Raw genomic sequence first — 20,303 nt, forward strand, 5'->3', positions numbered from 1 at the left:
CAAGGCCCAGGCTTCACTGCCTAGAAAATAGTATACAAGGTGATCAGGCTGCTTCTGCTTCTCATGGTGGCCCATCTCTACCCCTAACAGTACCTGTGCTTGCTCAATCAGCCAACACAAGCGGGTTTGACTGTACTACAATCACACTTTCAGTTTGTTTTTTTAGATACAGACTTTGGCTTTTCCAATTCAGATCCATGATGTGTTAAATCTAATCTTATAAAATAATCCAGACGTCCGAAAGTATATGTTGGTGATGGTGATTTCATTGGGCATCCACAGAAGTTCAGGAATCAGTATGCAGAGCAGATCATGCATCTCTTCTTTAGAATAGGTACAGACCTTTTATTACAAGCTCACTGGAAAAGTATCTCATTATGAAACACTTATTTAGAATAAAATATTTTAACTAGGCCCATAAATTGTTATCCTAAAAATATATATATATAACTTTTTTTTTTTTTTTTTAAAGTAAATGTACCAAACAGAAGCACGTTCTGCTGTGGATTGTGAATTTAACTGAGGAAAATGTGATGAATCCAACATTTTTTGTAATTTTAACTTCACTACATTCAGTTCTCCCCCCTAATTACTGATGTCTGAAAACTCTAACATTTAGCAATTTAAAAGCTTGAGAGAATTATAAAGAAAAAAAGGAAAAAAAAAAAGGAGGCTTCAATGTTTACATCTTCGACTTTGACTCTTGTTTCGCAGAACTATGGGAAGGACAGTCATGATATAGGGTAATAAAAATTATTACAACAGGACAGCTCAAATGGCTTGAACACTGTTAAACTGGAAGAGAAAAATCAGGCTAAAAATGTATCATTCTCCAGGTCATCAACTTTTCTTCCTATTGTTGGTATCTACAAAGTTGAGTGAACCAAGATAACTGCTGTCAGCCCATGTTTTTGAAGTTAGCTGTGCATTTCACTCAGCTCTCCGAGGATATCTAGATACATTTAAAAAATTCCCTTAGATTCAAGTCTCAAAATAAGAATTGCAGAAGGTAATGCTACACAAGAGAGGTGAAACTTCAAGGGAAGGAGATAACTGCTCAGCTGAACAATTCAATGGTTGTCATGACTGAAAAATGTTTGAAAAGGGTGAAAAGGGAATAAAGAGAAGTGTTGAACATAGTGGTAATCTTAAACTAAGCATACCTAAACCATGCCCATCTAATATCAGGATATTAGCTTTCACATTCAGTTGCTTTTCCTAAACCATGTTAGAGCATTATCTGCACAATGTAAGAATGATGATATAGGATTCTTTGCATTTAGTTTTAACTTGACTCCTTCTTCTTCTGGTATTATACACATTTAAATAAATATTCAAAATATAAGTTTCAAAAGTACTGGAAGACACTACAGATGCAATTTGCTGTCTAACAAGAAAGATTCTGATTTCAAACTTTTCCCTTATCTGAAAAAAACATCACAAATTCCTAAAACAAAAACTCCACAAAAATAAAATCTTGTAAATTAGTTGTTCTGTGTTAAGCGAAACATTCACCGGAATAAAAATACTGAATTTTCATTTCAGTCTTTTAAAACTTTTCTATTTCAGGTATTTTTTCATCCTGTAATTATACATTTGTTGACCTGCTTCCATCTTCCCCCAAAGCTCATTGGTTAATTTCAAATTGCTTTGTTAGAGGGAAGTCAGAGGTAATGAAACTTCTACACTTGTCAGGAACACAGAGAGATGAGAGATGCTATTTATGAGCTCCAGATTTACCCAGATCCCAGGAGACCCATATGGGATTTAGATTTTGCAAATGCCCTAATTGTAGGAAAAGCAAATTCAACATCAATCAGGCGCATGGCATCGATCACAGCAAGTCAGGCTACATTAGTTCCAGCACTCTAAGAAGGTCTGGTGTACTTATCAACTGCACATTTTGTTTCAAAAAGCTAAGCACTAGTTCTTAGGGGTTTGGCTTTTTTAAAAAACCAAGACATTTAAGCTCATCTTGCTTTTCTGTTTTTTTCTGCAGAAAAAATGTATTTTGACTCTGAAGTAAGCACCTGTCTCTGAATAATCAGGAAATGGTTCTCCTACTGCTAGCCTTCCATGCAGCCCTAACAGAATTTAAGCATCCAGATGTCCCTTCCTCTTGGAAGGAATTTGTTCACTTTTGCGTAATGCAACCTTTATAGACTGCATTTTTCCCAGAAGTTTGCTCAAAGAATGAGGAAGACAAAGATGAAACAAAAACCTTGAGAAATCCCACAGATTATATTCAGAATAAACTGCTGTTACAAAGAAACTGGCAATTTATTACTGCTCAAAGAATTCTTTTCCATTCTGACCTTTATGTTTCTACCAGAAATGACAAACTAAGAACCGACTAGAAAAAGAAAGCCAAGACAAAGCTGGTAGACGTGTGTTTAGAAATTAAAAAAGCCTCACGCTATCCAATAAAGAAATGTATCGAGAGGAAAGAAGGTTAGCCTGCAGCTTACTTTACTTTTATGAAAGAATAAGCATGTCCTTAAAAAAATTAGTGTCAAAAGAGAATGTGTGTGTCTTGTACTGGAATTCAAAAGAGCAACACAGGCTTGCATTCACTTGGCACATCACACTGACAGAAGTAGTTGTCATTGCAAGATCTGTGGCATTTCCTGAGATGCTAAGATTTAAGTAAAGATTTAAGACAGTAAGTTTAAGGATGTGAATTCCTGGCAAGCTAAGGAAGAAACAGCACTGACACCAGAATTTAGGTGTTGAGCTATATGGGGGATCTTATTAGTTAAGGATATGTTTTGCAGGATTTCAAGTATGTAGTTTAATTGCAAGAGTGGTTGAGAAGAAGACAGAAACATGGTGTTGACTAACTCCACCGTCTGACCTCCAAAAGCTTCTTATGACCATGTTGCACTTTGGGTTACATTCTTTGTCTAAGACCATTCTCGTTTGGCCAAAGAAACTACTTCAAGCTTCCAGTCACTGCTCACAAGCAGACTGTTTCTTTATATAATGAGGAGCAAAAGTCTTTATTTTTTCATATTCACTTGTTAATTTTATTTTCTTAGATGATGGACAGAGAGAGAACCAGACTCAGCTTTCATAGCAGGGAGCTTCTGGTCAACAGCATACTTCAACCAAATTTCATCAGTACTCTGTATATCCAAATCACAAGGGTTTCATAGAAAGACAAGTTTTCCAGGATAAAGCAATAAAACTTGGCATAAACTTGAGGTCTTTATTACCATGACTGATTTTGTTCTTGTAGGATCCTCAAGTAAAAACTGCAAACATACTTAAGAAGGTATCTCGATTTTAGCTGAGATAGAGGTGCTTAAGTGACAATTCTCAGCAGATCTCCTAAAAAAAAAAAAAAAAAAAAAAAAACAAGAGGGGAGTAAAACACCACCATTTACTCCACAATGGAAATGTACACAGAAGCAGCTTTTATGCAGGGGTTGCTATGAAGCCAATCTTCACTAAAACACATCTCCTGTAAACCTGTTCAGGCACCCAGCACAGTAACATCCTTATTACATGCAGTGGTACCCTTTCAGCACCTGTTTTCCCAGAACTTTATTAAAAAGACAGGATCAATACAGAGGTTGAAACTTCTACTTTAAATGGGCACTAGATTAAGTTTTCTTGCTTATTCATTTTGAGACACAGAGCAGTTAAAATTCAGGCAAACTGAATGAATTGTAATAAAAAAAGCAATTTTAGGTTTTACCCCTTTCTGATTACATTGTCTGTGAAGGAATTATTGTCTGATGTTTGTTCATCAGTTGCAAGTGTCTGATAGACATTTTAGCAATTAATTATTTGTTTGCCTCTTCCTATGAGCAACTTACTGCAAGCATTAAAAATTCAGACAGCTTTCATCACACACATAGATCACATGATAAACTTTTGGCACTTAACTGGATAAAGCTGAACTCCCAGAATCAGTTTTCTGATTCAAGTATTCACAAATATGATTTCAAAATCTGCTTCCCATGAATATTAAAACTGGATATTCATTGTTTCTGTAGACAGTCTTCCCAATTAACATATTCACTAGAATATTTATGGAAAGCATACACAAAAAAGAGTGTGAACAGCATTAAAGTGAATCCATTTAAATACTAAGATGAATATTTGCAGCCTTCCTTCATTTCACTTTATTGTATTTTATGAGGTGTTTGCCCAACTCTTGCTTCAATTATGTCTCTACAGATTACTTGGACTTAAACATACTGTCAGAGAACGATAGTTGTCCAACACTGGAGTGAAAAGAAGACAATCAAGAAAAGCAAGTCCCGGGGAAGAAGGCAGGCTCTGTTTTTAAAATGTTACCCTGGCAGTTAAGAAAAAACAGTCAACTTCCTGCTCTCTCACAGACTCCCGACGCAATCTCACACAACTTCTCAAGTTTTCTTCTTAAGGTTATGTTACTGACTCTTCCTTTCCTGTGAAGTATGTTCCACACAGAAGCCCTACACAGTTTAGGGCTTTCACCCTCACATGGATCCACCATGCAGAAACTGATAACTCAACTGTATTTTCATCCTGTCAAAACAGAGGTGACTGAATCTGCTGAGGCCACACCACCAGTGGACATTTTTTTGAGGAATCGGTAAACTAGGGAGCAGGTGTCAAATTACAGATCCAAGTCTCCATTTTACATGACCTTCATGGTAAAGGGGATAGGAAACTGCTGCATATAGCTTGGAAATGTATGCTATTTCTGGAGCTACTGATGGTTAGTGAAATTGCTATTTTCTTTCTAATGAAAATTTGTCCTGTATTATTTGATTATTTCCTCTTCCCTGTTTTAAATGCACTCCACCCTTCTTACTCTAATACCTTGACTTTTGAATGTACTTTAAGAATGTTGGAACAATTAGCTTTTTCATTCAAAGTAACTGATAACTGAAATTATGCTGTCCTTGTGCATTATTAAGAACAACCACAGTAACCAGGTACGTTCAAAGGCTACACGATATTCAAAATCCTCTTTAATATTCTAGTTCATAACCTTAATAGACAATTATACATGATTAATGAGGCTTTTAGTAGCTGCTGTTGTCACAGCTTGGCTAATGCCACCTCCAATGAATATTCCAAGGGAAGGGTCTTACTGGCAGTGTCTGAGTGACAACTGTGAAGTCGCAGGCTGCAACGTACTTTCTGACAAGAAAAACAATGCCCAAAATGAAACAAAATGCTGTCCTAAAGAATTGCAAACTGTTTAAAAAGCAGAACATGGGAACTGACTACATTAGGGCATATTTCATATTACAAATTCACTAACAAATAACTTCTGAAGGTTTTTAAAATGTGATCGCACTGCCATGCTATGGCAAATGAATAACTTAAGTTCTTAAAGATAAACACTCAGATGAGTAATGTAATTCCCAATTACATCAAGAACATGTAATTTTGTGGACACATCACTGCAGATATCAGTACTGAAGAAAGATATTTGATTCTAGAGCCCTGAAACATACAAATAAACAAAAAAGCATACAAAAATAGAGCACAACATTTTTTTGTTATGACACCTCAGCTATCTCAACCTTTTCAGTTTAGTTAAAAAAAAGACTGAGAGGTGATTTGACTACTCTATGTAAGTACCTTGAAAGAGAAACATACCCAGGCCTGACAGGGAAATAATTAGCATCGATTCACCAAGAGTAAATCATCTTGATTAACCTGACTGCCTTCTGTGATGAAATGACTAGATCTGTGAATGAGAGATGACCAGTAGATGTGACCTGTGTTGAACTTACCACAGCTTTCAGTATGGTCTCCCATAGCATCTTTGTATCCAAGTTGGGATTTTACAATTTATATGGGCAGACTACTAGGTGGGTGAAAACCTAGCTGGCATGTTGAGTTCAAAGGGTAATGGTTATTCATCCATGCACGTGGAGTTCCTCAGCATCTATTCTGCGATCAGTCCTTTCAAGGAGAGATCAGAATTCACCCTTATCAAGGCTGCAAATGTCATCAAGCCTGGGTGTTGCAGTCAATAAACTCACAGGCAAGGATGCCACCCAGGGGGGACCAAGACAGGCTGGAGGAATGAACAAAGCCAAGCCCTGTACCTGTGAAGGAGTAACCCTCTCATAATGGCACAGGCTGCGGACCAGACCTACTGGGAAGGACATGTAGTCCTGGTGAAGACGGAACCAGGCTCTTCACAGTGGTATGTGGTGAGAGGGTGAGTGACATCAGACTTAAACTGAAGCAAGGGAGGTTCAAACTAGATATAAGGAGAAACTCTTCCACCTGTGGACAGTCAAGCAGTGGCACAAGTTGCCCAGGGAGGCCATGTAGTCTCTATCCTTGGAGGTTTTCAAGACACAACTGGATAAAGGCCTAAGAAATCTTGACTGACCTCAAAGCCCACCCTGATTTGAGCAGGAGTTTAACCAGAGAACTCCGGAGGTCCCTTCCACCCTGAATAATTAAGTGAGTCTATGAAGATATCAGGTACTGACAATTTCTTTAACTTAGTGGAGAAAAGTATAACAAGAACCGATTGCTTGAATCTAAAACCAGATGAACTGAAAAGCAAACTTCTAGCACTGCCTGTGATTAACCGAAGAAACCAGTGCCAGAAGACAGAGAGGACTCTCCACTCCTGCTGATTTCAAATCAAGGCACAGTGCTCTTGTGGGACATCTTTTACTCAAGTATACACACAAAGAGCTTAAAACAGAAGTAAATTGTGTGAACCATAATGGAGCACAAAGCAAGAAGTCATATAAAATGCCAAAATGGCTTTAACTCTCTGCCCGTAATGCCTCCAAGTTATGGAAAAATTTACTTATTATTCGGCCAAATAAATATTTTAACTGACCTTAGTTTTTAACCAACAAAGATTAAATCACGCCCCATCCAAAAATTAAAATAAAATAGATACAGAAAAATAACAGAAAGAGATACTAACTTTATAGAATTTCCAGTCCTTTTCCCGTGCAAGGCGTCTTAATAGGTAATAGGCTTTGCTCCCTGGTTTGCATTTAAGATTAATTCGCACTGAGAGCTTTAAATCATTTCAAATACCATGTAGCAGTAAATTTCAAGATTTGTATTGAGCTGTCCGTAAAAACAAAGGATTCTACACACACAGGAATTTAAAGGAGCATGCCATTACCAATTGTGGACACAATTAAAACAGTCATTCAAACAAGGCAGAATAATACTCTTCCAAAAGAAAAAAAGGTGAGGCCTGAATTTGCTCACCTTTTAAAAATCAAACAAAATCAGTACTGTTCTGCCTGCCAGATCATTAGTTTAGAAGTATACAGCCAGCACCCCTCATATTTCCAATTTAACATGAATCCCATAACTGTTTCATTCTAGAATGAGCTCAAAGAGTTACTGCCAATTAAGGCAGAATTTTAAGTAACCAAATAAATTTGCATAGGTAAATATTTGTACCTGGCACGTAACTAATTCAGGAATGTATGTAATACACAAAGAAAATCTTTACATGTTCTTACTTGTAATTTAACTTGGAATTCAATTTTGTTTTGAAACGAAGCACAAATTTGACAGCCAGTTACAGGAAAGAAGCTTGACATTTTAAACAATGCCTTTTTAAAATTATCAGACTGTAAACTAGTGTTTGAACAGTTTTTAAAAGATTGAAACACCTTTCCTCGTGCTAAGATAACTACAAAGGATGAATAGCTTTTATTACTCTTGCCAAAATAATACACCTATTGCCAAACATAAAATGTTCCACCTCAAAAAAATAAAAATAACATAATAAAAAAAAAAGAACACTACCAAGTAACAAAAAATAGGAGATCCAGCATCTTCTAACCTCACCTAACTGAAGTTTCACTGCCAAACTCCTTTAAGGCCAGAAAAAAAGTTCATCAGATAGACAATTTAAAAGGCAGAGTAGTGGTTATTCCAAGCCTGATTATAAAAAGTGTTAGTTATATAGCTGCAAGTAAATGTACTTATAAACTTGAGGATCTCCACCTCAAGAAAGAAGAGGGCAAGAGATATTCCAGCTATAGCAGTCCATCGCCACCCAGAGGGACAGGGATTCAAACTAATTTTATATGAATAGATTTTATATAGGTATTAATTGACTTTCTGTGTTCAGCCTTCTAGCACAATAAACATAGAGGCAATGGCCAGAACTAATAATCTCCACACAAAAGCAAGACAAGAGCCTCATGTGTTTGATGGTTTTGGCCATGTAGGTATTTTTATAACTAAATCAAGAGCCCACGAAACATTTTACAGAATTTTTTGCTGCTACAGTGACACACCTCAGAGAGCAGCATCCCACCACTGTTTGACATTCCACAAACTAGGTACCACCATGTGTTCCCAGATGCAGTGGGCAGCAGCACACTGGACCACTGGACAAGAGAAAGCCTGCAGCTCAGTGGCCATGACCTAGCAGAGCCCACTATGCAAAGAACCATGCCAGATACACATCTCCCTGACTTGCACAACAGGCCCTCCATGCTCCTGTAGCCAGATACACTTCCTGCTTTGTGTCCCAAAATCTGACTCCGTGGTCCACGTCATCCATACGTATGAGACCAAACACACAGGTCCACAAAAACAAGAGCTATGTAAAGAGTGTCCAGAATAGGGATGCATTTTTAAGCACTTTTCAATAATATTAAGGACAGATCTGAAATGAGACCTTAATTTGAATTAAAAGTAAAACCTTACAGGGCATAGGATAGATTAACTTTTAAAAATCAGAAAACACAGAGAAGAAAATAGTGAGTTTTTTGTTGCACTTTTAAAAGTTCAAAGATGAGAGGAAAATCAAATAACTGGGGCCAGCAATTACCTTCTCCTCAGCAGTGAGAACATGGTAAAGAAGGACCTTTGTTGAAATCTGCACCTTGGGAACTATGTCCTATGCAAGCCAAACCAGATTTATTTAAATAAAACCAGTGATGACTGATCTGTGCTTGCCTGTCCAGATACAAATCAAACAACACCCCACCCCCAGCCATTATTTCCCTCCTACCTTCAAAACTCCCAGCAAACAGATAAATCCATGTAATGGCTGGGACAAAAAGGACGGTCAGAGAGGCAGCCAGGAATTTCCGTCGCCCTCTGCAGAGTCCCAGCATTCTCTCAGGAGTGCAGATTCCCAACACAGTGCTGTTCCTATGTTGGAAGCAAATAATCCACAGCCTCCCACATATTACTCCCTGAAAAGAAAAGGAAAAAAATATTTTAACAGCTTATTTTTCTACAGAAATTTAGACTGTGCCAGTGTTCCTAAACAGTTAAAAGAACAAGGCTAAAAATAGGGCTACTGCAATTGCAAAGCAGTACCCATTTCAAAATTATCCACAACTACTTAATAATAAAGCACGTTTTAGAAGTCAGACTAAGACAGTAAGTCAATAAAACATATATCACCTAAATACACACTAAGCTAGTCTTAGAAAGAGACATCACCTTTATTTGTTTCTTTGCCACACTTTTACTCCTCAGAAATTCTGGGTTCTTTGATGCCTATGTGTGCTGGTGCCCCATGGCAGATAAAAGAAAGCCACCCCTATTTTTTCACCTGCTCCTAAAGAGCAAAAGTCACACCAGTGAGTCAATGACCTGGCTCCAAGTGGTCATGAACTCAAGGGAGTGAACTGAAAAATGAAAGGTAAAATTTGGAGACAGAGGGATGTTATTAAAATGACCCACTTTGACAATCAAAAAAGCACTGCAGATGAACTGCTATATAAAAGGGGAGAAGAGAAAGAGCAAAATGGGCAAGGAAGCTTCTTTAGGCACAAAAGGCTATATCAGGAGCTTTAGACTGTATGCTATGAGAAAAGAAGGGGATTCTGGAGAGTACCACTGTTTTTATGAGGAATAAAAAATATTCTGCTCTTAACTTATTTAAAATAATTGTTCTACATTTCAGAGGGGCCAAGACGGCAAAATAATCTGATTGTATTTATTCACAGGAAGACTAATATTCCCACACCAGTGCAGGCATGCAGGGCATAAAAAGAATGTTTCACTTTGTTTCGTTTGTTTGTTTTGTTGTTTTTGTTTTTTGTTTTTTTTTTTTTTTTTTTGAAAAGGGAGGAAAAGCCAGTGTTAGACTACAGAAGTTGGAGAACGAAAGGGAAGTATTAAGTCCATGCAAATCTAGTTCAGGTTTTGTGTGAAAGGGATAATTTTTTCTAATTTTAGAAAAAGCATTGTTCTACAAGAATGATAGGGAAAGAAACACAGACTATAGCAGTACAAGGTGTTTAATAACAGTGCCCTTTGGCTTATGCTTAAACTAGCACTAGAGCTGAAACAAGCAATTAAAGCATTTCTACACTGACATATTAACAATGGCTACTGCGTGTCTTGAAACTGAGCTCTACAACTCCACATATATCACAGTGAAAGCCAATTCTGAAATCAAATTACAGCAAAAAAGGAGAATTATAGACAAGATAAATGGGTTCAGACAAAGAACTCTGCTGCTGGAGATACCCAGGTGCTGTAATCAGGCAAACTTACAGCTGTTCCTCAAATGTTCAATATAGCCCACTTTACTACACTACAGTTTAAGAGCCATGATAGTACTCTGACCTTGAAACTGATAAAATGGACTATAATTTGTCCAGAGACAGCACAGAAAGCATTCCATGGTGTCAGCTTTTCAACGCAATGAATGCCTCACCACAGAGATTTTGCACAAAATATGTGGACGGACAATATAACAACTGTGGTATTAAGAGTCACTGTGTTAGACAGAGATACACATTTGGTAGATAAATTGTGGAGAACTCACCTTTATTCACTGTATTAGGATAACGATTACATTTCATTTCTTTTCCTTACATCACATAGCTTGTACAACTACTGTGAAGAAAGTCCTTTACATGCCTACTTGAAAAACATAGATAATTCTTCTGGCTTCTGTGTTTTACACTTTTTTAATGTGTGTATATTGTAAAGTGCACAGAATCACTTAATTTAAGTAGGAATTTATTTTTTTCTTTAACATCACTGTGTGTTCCACTAATATCAATCTGAGCATGAAAAAATAAATCTTTGAAAAAATAAACTCACAAGCCGGGTCATTCTCAAATAGTCACATCTTGTAATGCATCATGCACTGGATACAGGCTGTCCCTACCAATGCTACTGGCAAAACTTACATGTAGCAAAGTAAGAGTCAACACTACATGCTTCTGAAATCATGCTGGTACAAGTACACTGATACAAGTTTTTGCGATAATGACACCCAGACTCTGAAGCTTGGGATTATAGTGCTGGTAAACAGATTAATTAATCCTGGGACACATATTTAAGAAATAACTCATTTTTTTCCTATATATTCTTTTAAATGTCCATGCAAGTTAAGTTTCTGAACAAGTCGACATGGAGGACAAAATCCAGCTTTTCTCCCTCATGAATGTAAAGTACCCTAACAAGTTAAGAAAGTATAAGGAGCAATATTGAACTCCCAGCTGAGCTACAAAGGAAAGATAGGAATGTGGCAAAATCAGTTTTCTACAAAATGTCATCATTCAGACAAAACAGCCAAATCATTCTGCACATTCATGCACATCTTTTATCTAACTAGGAGGACATTCGGGAAAACCCTAGCCAGACAAGCCATCTTGTGATGGATTATCCTAGGAAATGTTGAGATAATTTCTTTTAATGGTGCTTTAAAACAGAAAAGAGCCATAAACTATTTTAAAGGAAGTTTCTACTATCTCCCCACATCCCCAAAGTTGTGAATAGCTTCCCTTGAGTCTTAAATATTCATTTGCAGTGTATAAAATCACCACACCTGCTGAGCACTTTTTTCCAAACCAGATAATGCATCATGTGTAAACTCCACACCAGAAATTGTATAAAAGGCCCATGAATAGTAATGAAGATGCTTAGCTTAAAGGAAAAAGCTTTGGACTCAATCGTATGCTCATTACTGATTTTACTCGTAAAGAATTTTACCTAGCATACCATCATCACATAAACTGAAAGAAGATACTGCAGTTCTTTGACTTGGTTTTCCTTTCAATTCAGCAGGTACCAGACTGATACCTGTCATGAAAGGGAAGTGCCTGTTGACACCGGCTGGGGCTAGGGCTCAGCACAGAGCAGGGTAGCACCGCGCACATTTCTGCCGTATGAGCTTGCCATTGCCTTTCAGACTTCTACAGCATCCGCTGCTCCTCAAGCCACGGTCCCGCTGAACCAGACTGTCACCTGCCTGAAAGGTCTTAAAAAGCAGTTTCGTGTACAGGCTAAAAATGAAGCTACTTCAGATGTGACACTGTTAGCTATATTCATCTTTTCAGTAATAACAAACGTAACACTGTAAGATGGTTGACTACATTTACACAAATCCATGCAGTGTTCCTCCTGATAGCTTTTAGTCTTAATATACGTGATAATTAAACACCTGTACTCAGAAATACATAGCATGAAATATGTTAGAAGTTAAAAAAAAAAAAAAAAGATGAGAAAGTAACTGGTCAATTTAAGCACAGGATATAGGTGCAATACTCCGATCTAAAAACAGCCAGTGGCTCCTCTTTATCTGTTGCCCAATGTAGGCAACAGAGAGGTGTATTTTCAGATACATGAACATCTGCATCTTTAGCCATCTTTACTGGGTTTATCTCAAAGCAAGGGAGATCAAGATTAGCCCCAGAGTGAAAGGGAACAGTTGGGAGAGTTCCTGCTATGGGGACTGCAGTTTGAAACATGGCCTCAGCTTCACTCTTCCAGACACAATCAGATTTTCTGCCTGTGCCACAGATACAAAGAAGGTGCATGCATTTCAGGATATTATTCTACCTTGGTCTTAAGTTGTTAATGTATTGAATGTGCTCCAAGAGCATCATACAATTGTATTTTAGAAATCTGATTAAATAAGTAATATCCACAAAAAATAGCTGTACAGGTATCATGCATGTATGTCTTGCTGTCAGTAAGTCAGATGTTCTACACTTCTACAATACACACAGTTCAAGATTTATAAAACCTACTGCACATGTACAAATCAACAGACATGAATACAGGAACCTCAGGCCAGCTCATCCTTGATTACTGCTAATGGCGCTATAAAAGACTACTAGCTTGGACAACGCCTGTGTGAGGGGTCACAGTGGGAATTAAAATAAATTCTGTTTCTCAATACAAAGACTTAACTCACGACTTTCTTACCTCATGGCAACACTGAATGGAATTACTTTTGTTACCTTCATATACAGTCAAATGTTTTCACTGACTACCCTACCTTATCAGAGTGGTTGTTTTGTTTTAAATCAAGGATTATCTCCTCAGCTAAGTGTGAAGCAGCTCTCAACCAGTATGAACAGTACATATATTAAAGCGTGTAACACAACACTAATCACACTGATATTCAGTTTCTCTTCATTTATTTTTTTTAATTACGGCATGACAGCTCGACTATGTCGGACATGCAGCAGGAGTTCAGTGGAACAATGGAAGTAATTATGAAAACAAAAATCAAACACAATTAACTAGATTTAACTGCTCTACTATAAAAAGCTTTTCCAACTGCTTCATACATTTCCTTGCATTTGCTACAGTTAATCTTATCCCAGTAATCTTCCATTTGTTTCCAGAGCCACTGAAATGAATATATACAGTTAAAGCTGTTTATACACCAATCCCATGCCTTGGCTTTGCTGTGTTTCTTGAATTAATGTTATCTAATTCTTTCTGCTTTTCCACACTTGCAGTCACAGAGTCAATGAACAATTTCTACTGTAAAGATTTTCCCTTGGCTCTGTGTCAATATAGCATCCGTCCCTTATGAGAGATTTTTCACAGTTTTTTGCCAGACTCAAAATATAAATAACCTGAAGAAAAAAGCAGCATCTTAGCCAGTACTTTTCTGTTTTTCTCTAAAATGTTGATCATGTGGGGTTATAATGAGTTTACTCCCTGGTAGTCAGCTTTTTATCTTGCAGCTTTGCAGTCTTTCAATTACGGAAATTGGTTGTCATGTAACAGATTTTTTGTTGTATTAGAGAAAGGTTTGCTACCATAAAGGCAGGGCGTGGAATAAACCCCACATTATGAAGTAAAATATGAAAGAGTTAAATGGTAAATATTTATTTAAATAAACATCCCCTTTCCACTTCTCCAGTTCTTAGAACAGAAATAGCATTTTGAAGGAAAATGCCATCTCCTCTCTCATCAACCTCTTATTCTTCTCCCACATGGAAAAAACATGCCACAGAAACAAATCTGAGGCTCCCTTTGCTCCCAAACTCTGAATTTTCCCGGCATTGGTGATCTTCCCCCCAAATCAGACTTCTTAATCCTATGGTTATCATGACTTTAAAGAAATATTTGGAGTAAACTCAGCCTCAGCATCCACCTCAGAAGTTCTGTGAAGCCACTTTAAAGAAACAGATTACAGCACAGTTTTCAAATGCTACCAAATTTACTTTTTCTCAACTAGTTGCAAGAAAATAGTCCTATCTATAAGAGAGAAAATAGCCAGTAAGTTGACAGCACAAATGAGTTCTGCCTTCGAACTGTGCTGACTGTTCTGAGGATACACAGGATTGACATCTTCTTTTATATCTTCACTCAGTATGTGCTGTGGCTCAAATAAAATTCTATTAAGTCTCCTGTTAATCAAAATTTTCTAGAAGGTTCCAGCTGTAAGCAACATCACCACAGGAATGGAATCTAACCTGACAGTAGACACAGAGAGAAGTAAGTAAATAATACACTTTCAAATTTTTCCTTTTTCATCCACATGTATTCTTTTATACATATGTACATATATGTATTTTTTCATGCATTTTTAATGGCATTCCTTTTTCCTTTCAAGCCTAGACTGCTCAAAAGAAGGAAAGCCTGCAACTTGAAAAACTATTATCAAGGAATAACACAATTTAAGATCAACAGGATAAGAATCTTTTCTTAAGCCTCCACTAAAATGTCACTGCTAATATGAGGAGAAAAAATATCTGTCACTTGAGAAGAGGTAGCAGCAACAAAACACAGTCATGACAGAAAGATCGATCTTGCCTGTTACTCACATTTCATTTGCAACCCAAGAATGATACTTATTTTCAAAGCAGCTACTGACCTTGTTTTTCAATGAGCTCTCCAAACTCTGCTTTACTCTACATCCCCTCACCTATATGGGCATACAGCACCAATATTTCCCGACTCCCCAGTTTATCTCAGGACTCGGCATAGTTCAAAGAAACAGAGCCTGACTTGGATTGTGTATGGCAGAAGTCTAGCAAGATACTATATATACATACTAAGAACACCTTAGTACTTGAAATCCCAGTGTCACTGAATTATAAACATACTAGAAACCAGGGCCAACTGTGATAAAGAATCTTTCAGTAATACAGCAGTTCTGCTCCAGAATCACAGTTTACACTCAGACCACAGCATTACCACATATCTGAATTTCAGGGTTACAAAAAAGGACAAAGCTCCACACCTTTCCAAATGCAGGTCTCTGCACCTGAAATGATGGCAGGAAGAAAAAGTAACATGTTGCCTGTTCTTGGCTGGAAGAAAACATCAGTATGTTGCTGCATCATTGTTCTCCCTGCCTCTATACCAGGGCATCTTTCTCCTTCATAATCAAATACTGAAGAGTCATGGGTTTGTCCATTCATTAATTCCTTTTGTCAGGTATTGCGTGCATGCAACCACATAGAAAAAACAAAATGGTCCTTAAATCACAAGTAGGACACTATGTGCAACATAAATAACACCTCTCAAGAATTTTGATGCTAATACTTTGCTTCTCAGCTAAAGTTCTTGGATGCTTATTCAAAAGCAGTGTTTACCTTCATTAGAATCCTCTACATACAAAGCTGCTCTAACAAGGAAATTGATTAAAGATTCATAAGAAAGTTTTGCCCAGGAGAAAACAATTATTGCTTGAAGTGTTCCTCCCTGACAAAAGAATCCATGTCCCTCTATGAAGCAAAGTCCTATTATTAACAAAACAAACAAACAAACAAACACAAAACAACAACAAAAAGAAACTATTTTACTGCACAGATATCAAACTCTGAGTTAGTTTTACATGGGGATTTGTAACATGCTTACAGAAGCTATTTACTTGTCAGATGGAAATAGAAGTTGGCATCGTACTTGCAGACTGAGCTTTATGAAATACCAATATTAAATTTTAAAAATAAAAAGAGAGAGAAATTGGCCCAGGTGGCTCTCTCCTCAGTCCTCACAGTGAGGAGGAAGGAGCTGAGGAGGAGTGGATGGATCCTGTGGGTCAAAAATCTGTAGTGACAAGAGACACTTTGATTTTACAACCTTGGGAGCCTCTCTGAGCATGGAGGACTGGTAATAAGATCCATCTGACCTCATGGGGCAAAAGTGTCTTCTCCAATAGACTGGGGACAAACCGGTGAGGAATTAAATTGTGAGTAACGAGGAGAGAGATGAAAACCCACCAACAAATGTGAAACTAGTGGTTTGGACCAACAAGCAAAGGATGTTGAGTGATGTGGACAGGAGATACCAGTCTGCAGCAATCAGGTAATGGATGGATACAGGCTTTTTAGGAAGGACTAGCCAAGAAGGCAAGAAGGAAGAATTGCTGTATGTGAGAGCAGTAGAAATGCATGGATCTCTCCCTGGGATCCTCTCCCTCTACTCATCACTGGTGAGAAACACCTGGAGAGCTGTGTCCAGATTTGGGCTCCCCTGTGCAAGGACACAGCCAGAGAGGTTGCAGAGCCTTAATCCTTGGAGAATTTCAAAACCCAACTGGACAGTAACCTGCTTTAGATGACCTTGCTTTGAAAAGGGGCTTGAACTAGACGATCTCAAGAGCTCCCTTCCAAACTCAATTCCATGATTCCATCATTCTAAAGTTTTGCACCCAGTCATAAAACATATAGTGATCATTCAATTTAAATCCTCAAAAATTCAAACTAACATCTAGTCCACTATGCATGAATAATAATGCACATAAACAATTAGACTGAAACACACAGAGATTCCTAGGTTAAAATTTTAGCTAGTATAAATCAATATAGCTTCACTAAGGTCAATTCAACCTGCATCAATTCACAAAAAATATGGACTAAGTCTCTCATAATTAATGGACAAGAAGTGGAGTTTTTTATATAAGCACCAAAGTTATCACCTCATCACTATATATTGCTTAAAAATTACTAAACCCACAACTATTTTTATCAAATTCATATAAAAATAAAACAAATGATGTAATGAAAATATCAAGAATTGCTGGGAATTCAATATTTGAATAATCAAGGAATTGCCAAATAGGAAAAAAATGTAAAATGTATACAGCCATGATGAAAAGCAGAAGACAAATCCTTCACTATGATTACAGTGCGACTTTACTAAGTACCTTATACATTCCCAATAGTTCTTTGATGCTACTACAGAACATCAAATAGCACCATGAGTTGTGAGCTACGTTTTTTAGTAAGTTTGCTGCTGAAATCCTTCTGTGTCAAAGTACAGCATTTACTTGTTCTTAAACATTATACCATCCAGGCAGGACACAAGGACTACCCACTTCCCTAGGTTTCCAAGGGCTGACTGGGTTCTATACAAATCATATGCTTTCTTTTTCACCTGATGTAGATGCAAAGCTCCTGCAGAATAATTTGGTGTTGAGCAATTTTTTAAGCAGGGAAGGCAGCTGTGGATTTAGGTTTTTTCACACAGGACTATTCTTGAACATTAGAACAGGGCTTGATAAACTGGAATTTATAAATACTGATTTCTCATGGCTTCTTATTTGGCACTACACAGATTAATGTGGGTATTAGACAAGAATGGCATGTGAGTTTAATGCAATTACAAAAGGAGTATGAAAGGTGTTATCGAAGCTGAATAAAGCTGTAGAAAATAGTCTCAAGAGGAGACACACTGACAAAAGCTCTTACTAAAGAATCCAAATTTTCCATGTTTGGAGTTAGCATTTTAATACAATCATAGAATCACAGAATAGTTTAGGTTGGAAGGGACGTCTGGAGGTCATCTAATACGATCCCCTGCACAAAGCAGATTGAATACTGTTCTTTCAAACTAATCTGCAATTTGGGTAGCTCTTTACTCTTCATTTAAAAACTATCATCTGAGGGAGGATGGTCTGCCTAGAGAAAAAGGGCAGTGGGCTAAGGGTTTCCCTGTTCTCTCCATTTCCTCAAATTGTAGTGATTTTCACTGAATATTTCATTGTTCCTCTGCATGAGAATTTCAGTCTTTGTAATCTCTTACTGATCTCATTATCATCATCATTGTTCTCTGAAGTTCCTATAAATCTGCAGTTAGGTAAAGGTGCAGAAATAATAAATAATAAAATATTTAGCAAATCTCTTGTAAAGAAAATGAACATACGTAAAAGAATTACTTTATTCAAATGCACATAATTAACACTTCCACTTTAAATTTGACTGTAAGTCATCATTTTCAGGTCAGAGAGGAGGTTGCCAGATCTTTTCTAACAAAAGGAAAAGAGGATAATGATGTGAGGACCATCAGAGGGTGTGAAGGCCTGTGCAGTCACGGGCACATCATATAACACACGAGCATGCTTTGCACTGGCTGGTGTTTGAGATGAGGGGAGGGCAAGAGAGGAAGAACACCTCTTACTGTCTCTCCTAACTCTACTTCTACATTCTAATATCTTTTAAAACAATTTGAATCTTTCTGTGTTATACTTGCAATCATTAATATAAATCCGAAGCAGAAGTAAAGCTAACCTCTAGTAACTTCAACAGTGGGTCTTCAGAGAGTAGGACAAAGGCTGGGTAAGTCTCTGAGAATTAAGGTGAGTTCCTCACTCTCTAGTCTGAGACTGTTGTCAGCTAGATGGAAGTACTTCACCAGAGTAGGAATGACTGAAAGTCATATTATGAATATTCACACCTTTAAAGTGAATTCTGAAAGACACCTGAGCTTTCCATACTGAAGATATTTCTGCAACTATCCTGCATATTAGATCTTAATAAAAATTTAAAACCAAAAGATCCTTAGCTATATCTTTATACAAACACACGTATACAAACATACATATATAACTGTAACTTCAACTTATACCAAAGCCAAAATAAAACATTTGAATCATATTTTAAAGAAAAGATAGTCTAACCAATGGAGCTGCAGTTAAAACAACCCCATGTGTACCAACACTGTTTAATAACTCTGCTCCCTTGCCCGTTCCAGATCTGTGATCTGCTACGGTTCTCCACACATCTCTTGGCTCCTGGGCTCTCTTTCAGGGTGAGTCAGCTAGGACTTTCTGACACAGAAGCAGAGGATGTTTTGAAGAAGATTCACTGCAGGGACCATTCCCTACAGACAGCCCGGGTGAAATTGCTCTGTGCCCTCCACCAACCCCCCAGCACTGCCTCAGCGGCTTTGCTGCCTTCAGGCACTGCCACCACGCAACGCCTCAAGAAACACAACACACACCCTTTGCATCACGGCATGACTTCGGTGAACCGTGGCACTCTTCCTGAACCGTGTAAAGAAAGGAAAAGAACGGTGTCTTGGGATCTAAGCAAAGGCTGTCACGCAGCGTGGATGCTGCCAGTCGGCTCCGCAGGGGCCGAGTGCTGCGGAGGGCGGCCTTTCCCCGCCCCTCGGCCTGCAGATCAGGAGGTGCTCTCTGCAGGCGACGCCTCCCGCGTCACTGCTGTAACGTCTGCTTGGTCATCTACAGATGGCCTGCCCTGTTCTTGCATCATAAGCATTATCTTTTATCATAACCCTATAGGGCACAACATTTAGAACGTACGGGCCACGTGAACTGCAGGTAGACAGCAGATACAACGATCAGAAACTAAAGGGGGTCAATTCGGTTATAGCAGTACAGAGGCTGGGGTCGTGACACTGACCCCAAGGGCAGTGTTCCACCAACAAGCTAAGCTACTCCTCAGGGTGGATTGCAATAGACAGCAATAAACGCTGTAGATCACTGCGTTTTATGCAGACGAATTTTCTCAGTCGCTCATGGGGAACTGTCAGTGAGAGAGCATGAAAATATAATGATTGTGAAAACAATTCTAGCACACTTCTAAAAATAAAACTTTTTAAAACTTTTTGTTGCTAGGAGATACAAAAATATAGGACGTAACAAGGTAGTTATCTGAAGGGCAACAAAAGTAGTCCATAGTATTATAAAAATGTACCACATTATTATTAGCTATAGTGATACAGATTGGTTGATTTTGACAACAAATTACATAATATTGCTTTTCCAAGATTCATGAGGATACATGGTATTGACAAGTTTTGGTTACTGCCAAAATTGTATTAACTACTTTTCAATAGGTTAAAACACTGAAAAGGGCTTGGGTGTGGGTTTTTGGTTT

The 20,303-nt window shown here is 37.8% G+C and overlaps 1 protein-coding gene across 3 annotated transcripts in view; it reads right to left on the reverse strand.

The window, feature by feature from the left end:
• Nucleotides 1–20,303, reverse strand: part of LARGE1 (LARGE xylosyl- and glucuronyltransferase 1) — a 303,034-nt gene that overhangs the window by 205,775 nt on the left and 76,956 nt on the right. For all 3 annotated transcript variants that reach the window (XM_042791992.1, XM_042791993.1, XM_042791991.1), the window contains one exon: nucleotides 8,972–9,158. In XM_042791992.1, the coding sequence (XP_042647926.1) occupies nucleotides 8,972–9,077 (106 nt within the window). In that variant the 5' untranslated portion in view covers nucleotides 9,078–9,158. The remainder of the gene's footprint in view (nucleotides 1–8,971; nucleotides 9,159–20,303) is intronic.

This window comes from Tyto alba, unplaced genomic scaffold, assembly GCF_018691265.1.
Source record: "Tyto alba isolate M040663 unplaced genomic scaffold, T.alba_DEE_v4.0 Super-Scaffold_2, whole genome shotgun sequence".
Taxonomy (NCBI): domain Eukaryota; kingdom Metazoa; phylum Chordata; class Aves; order Strigiformes; family Tytonidae; genus Tyto; species Tyto alba.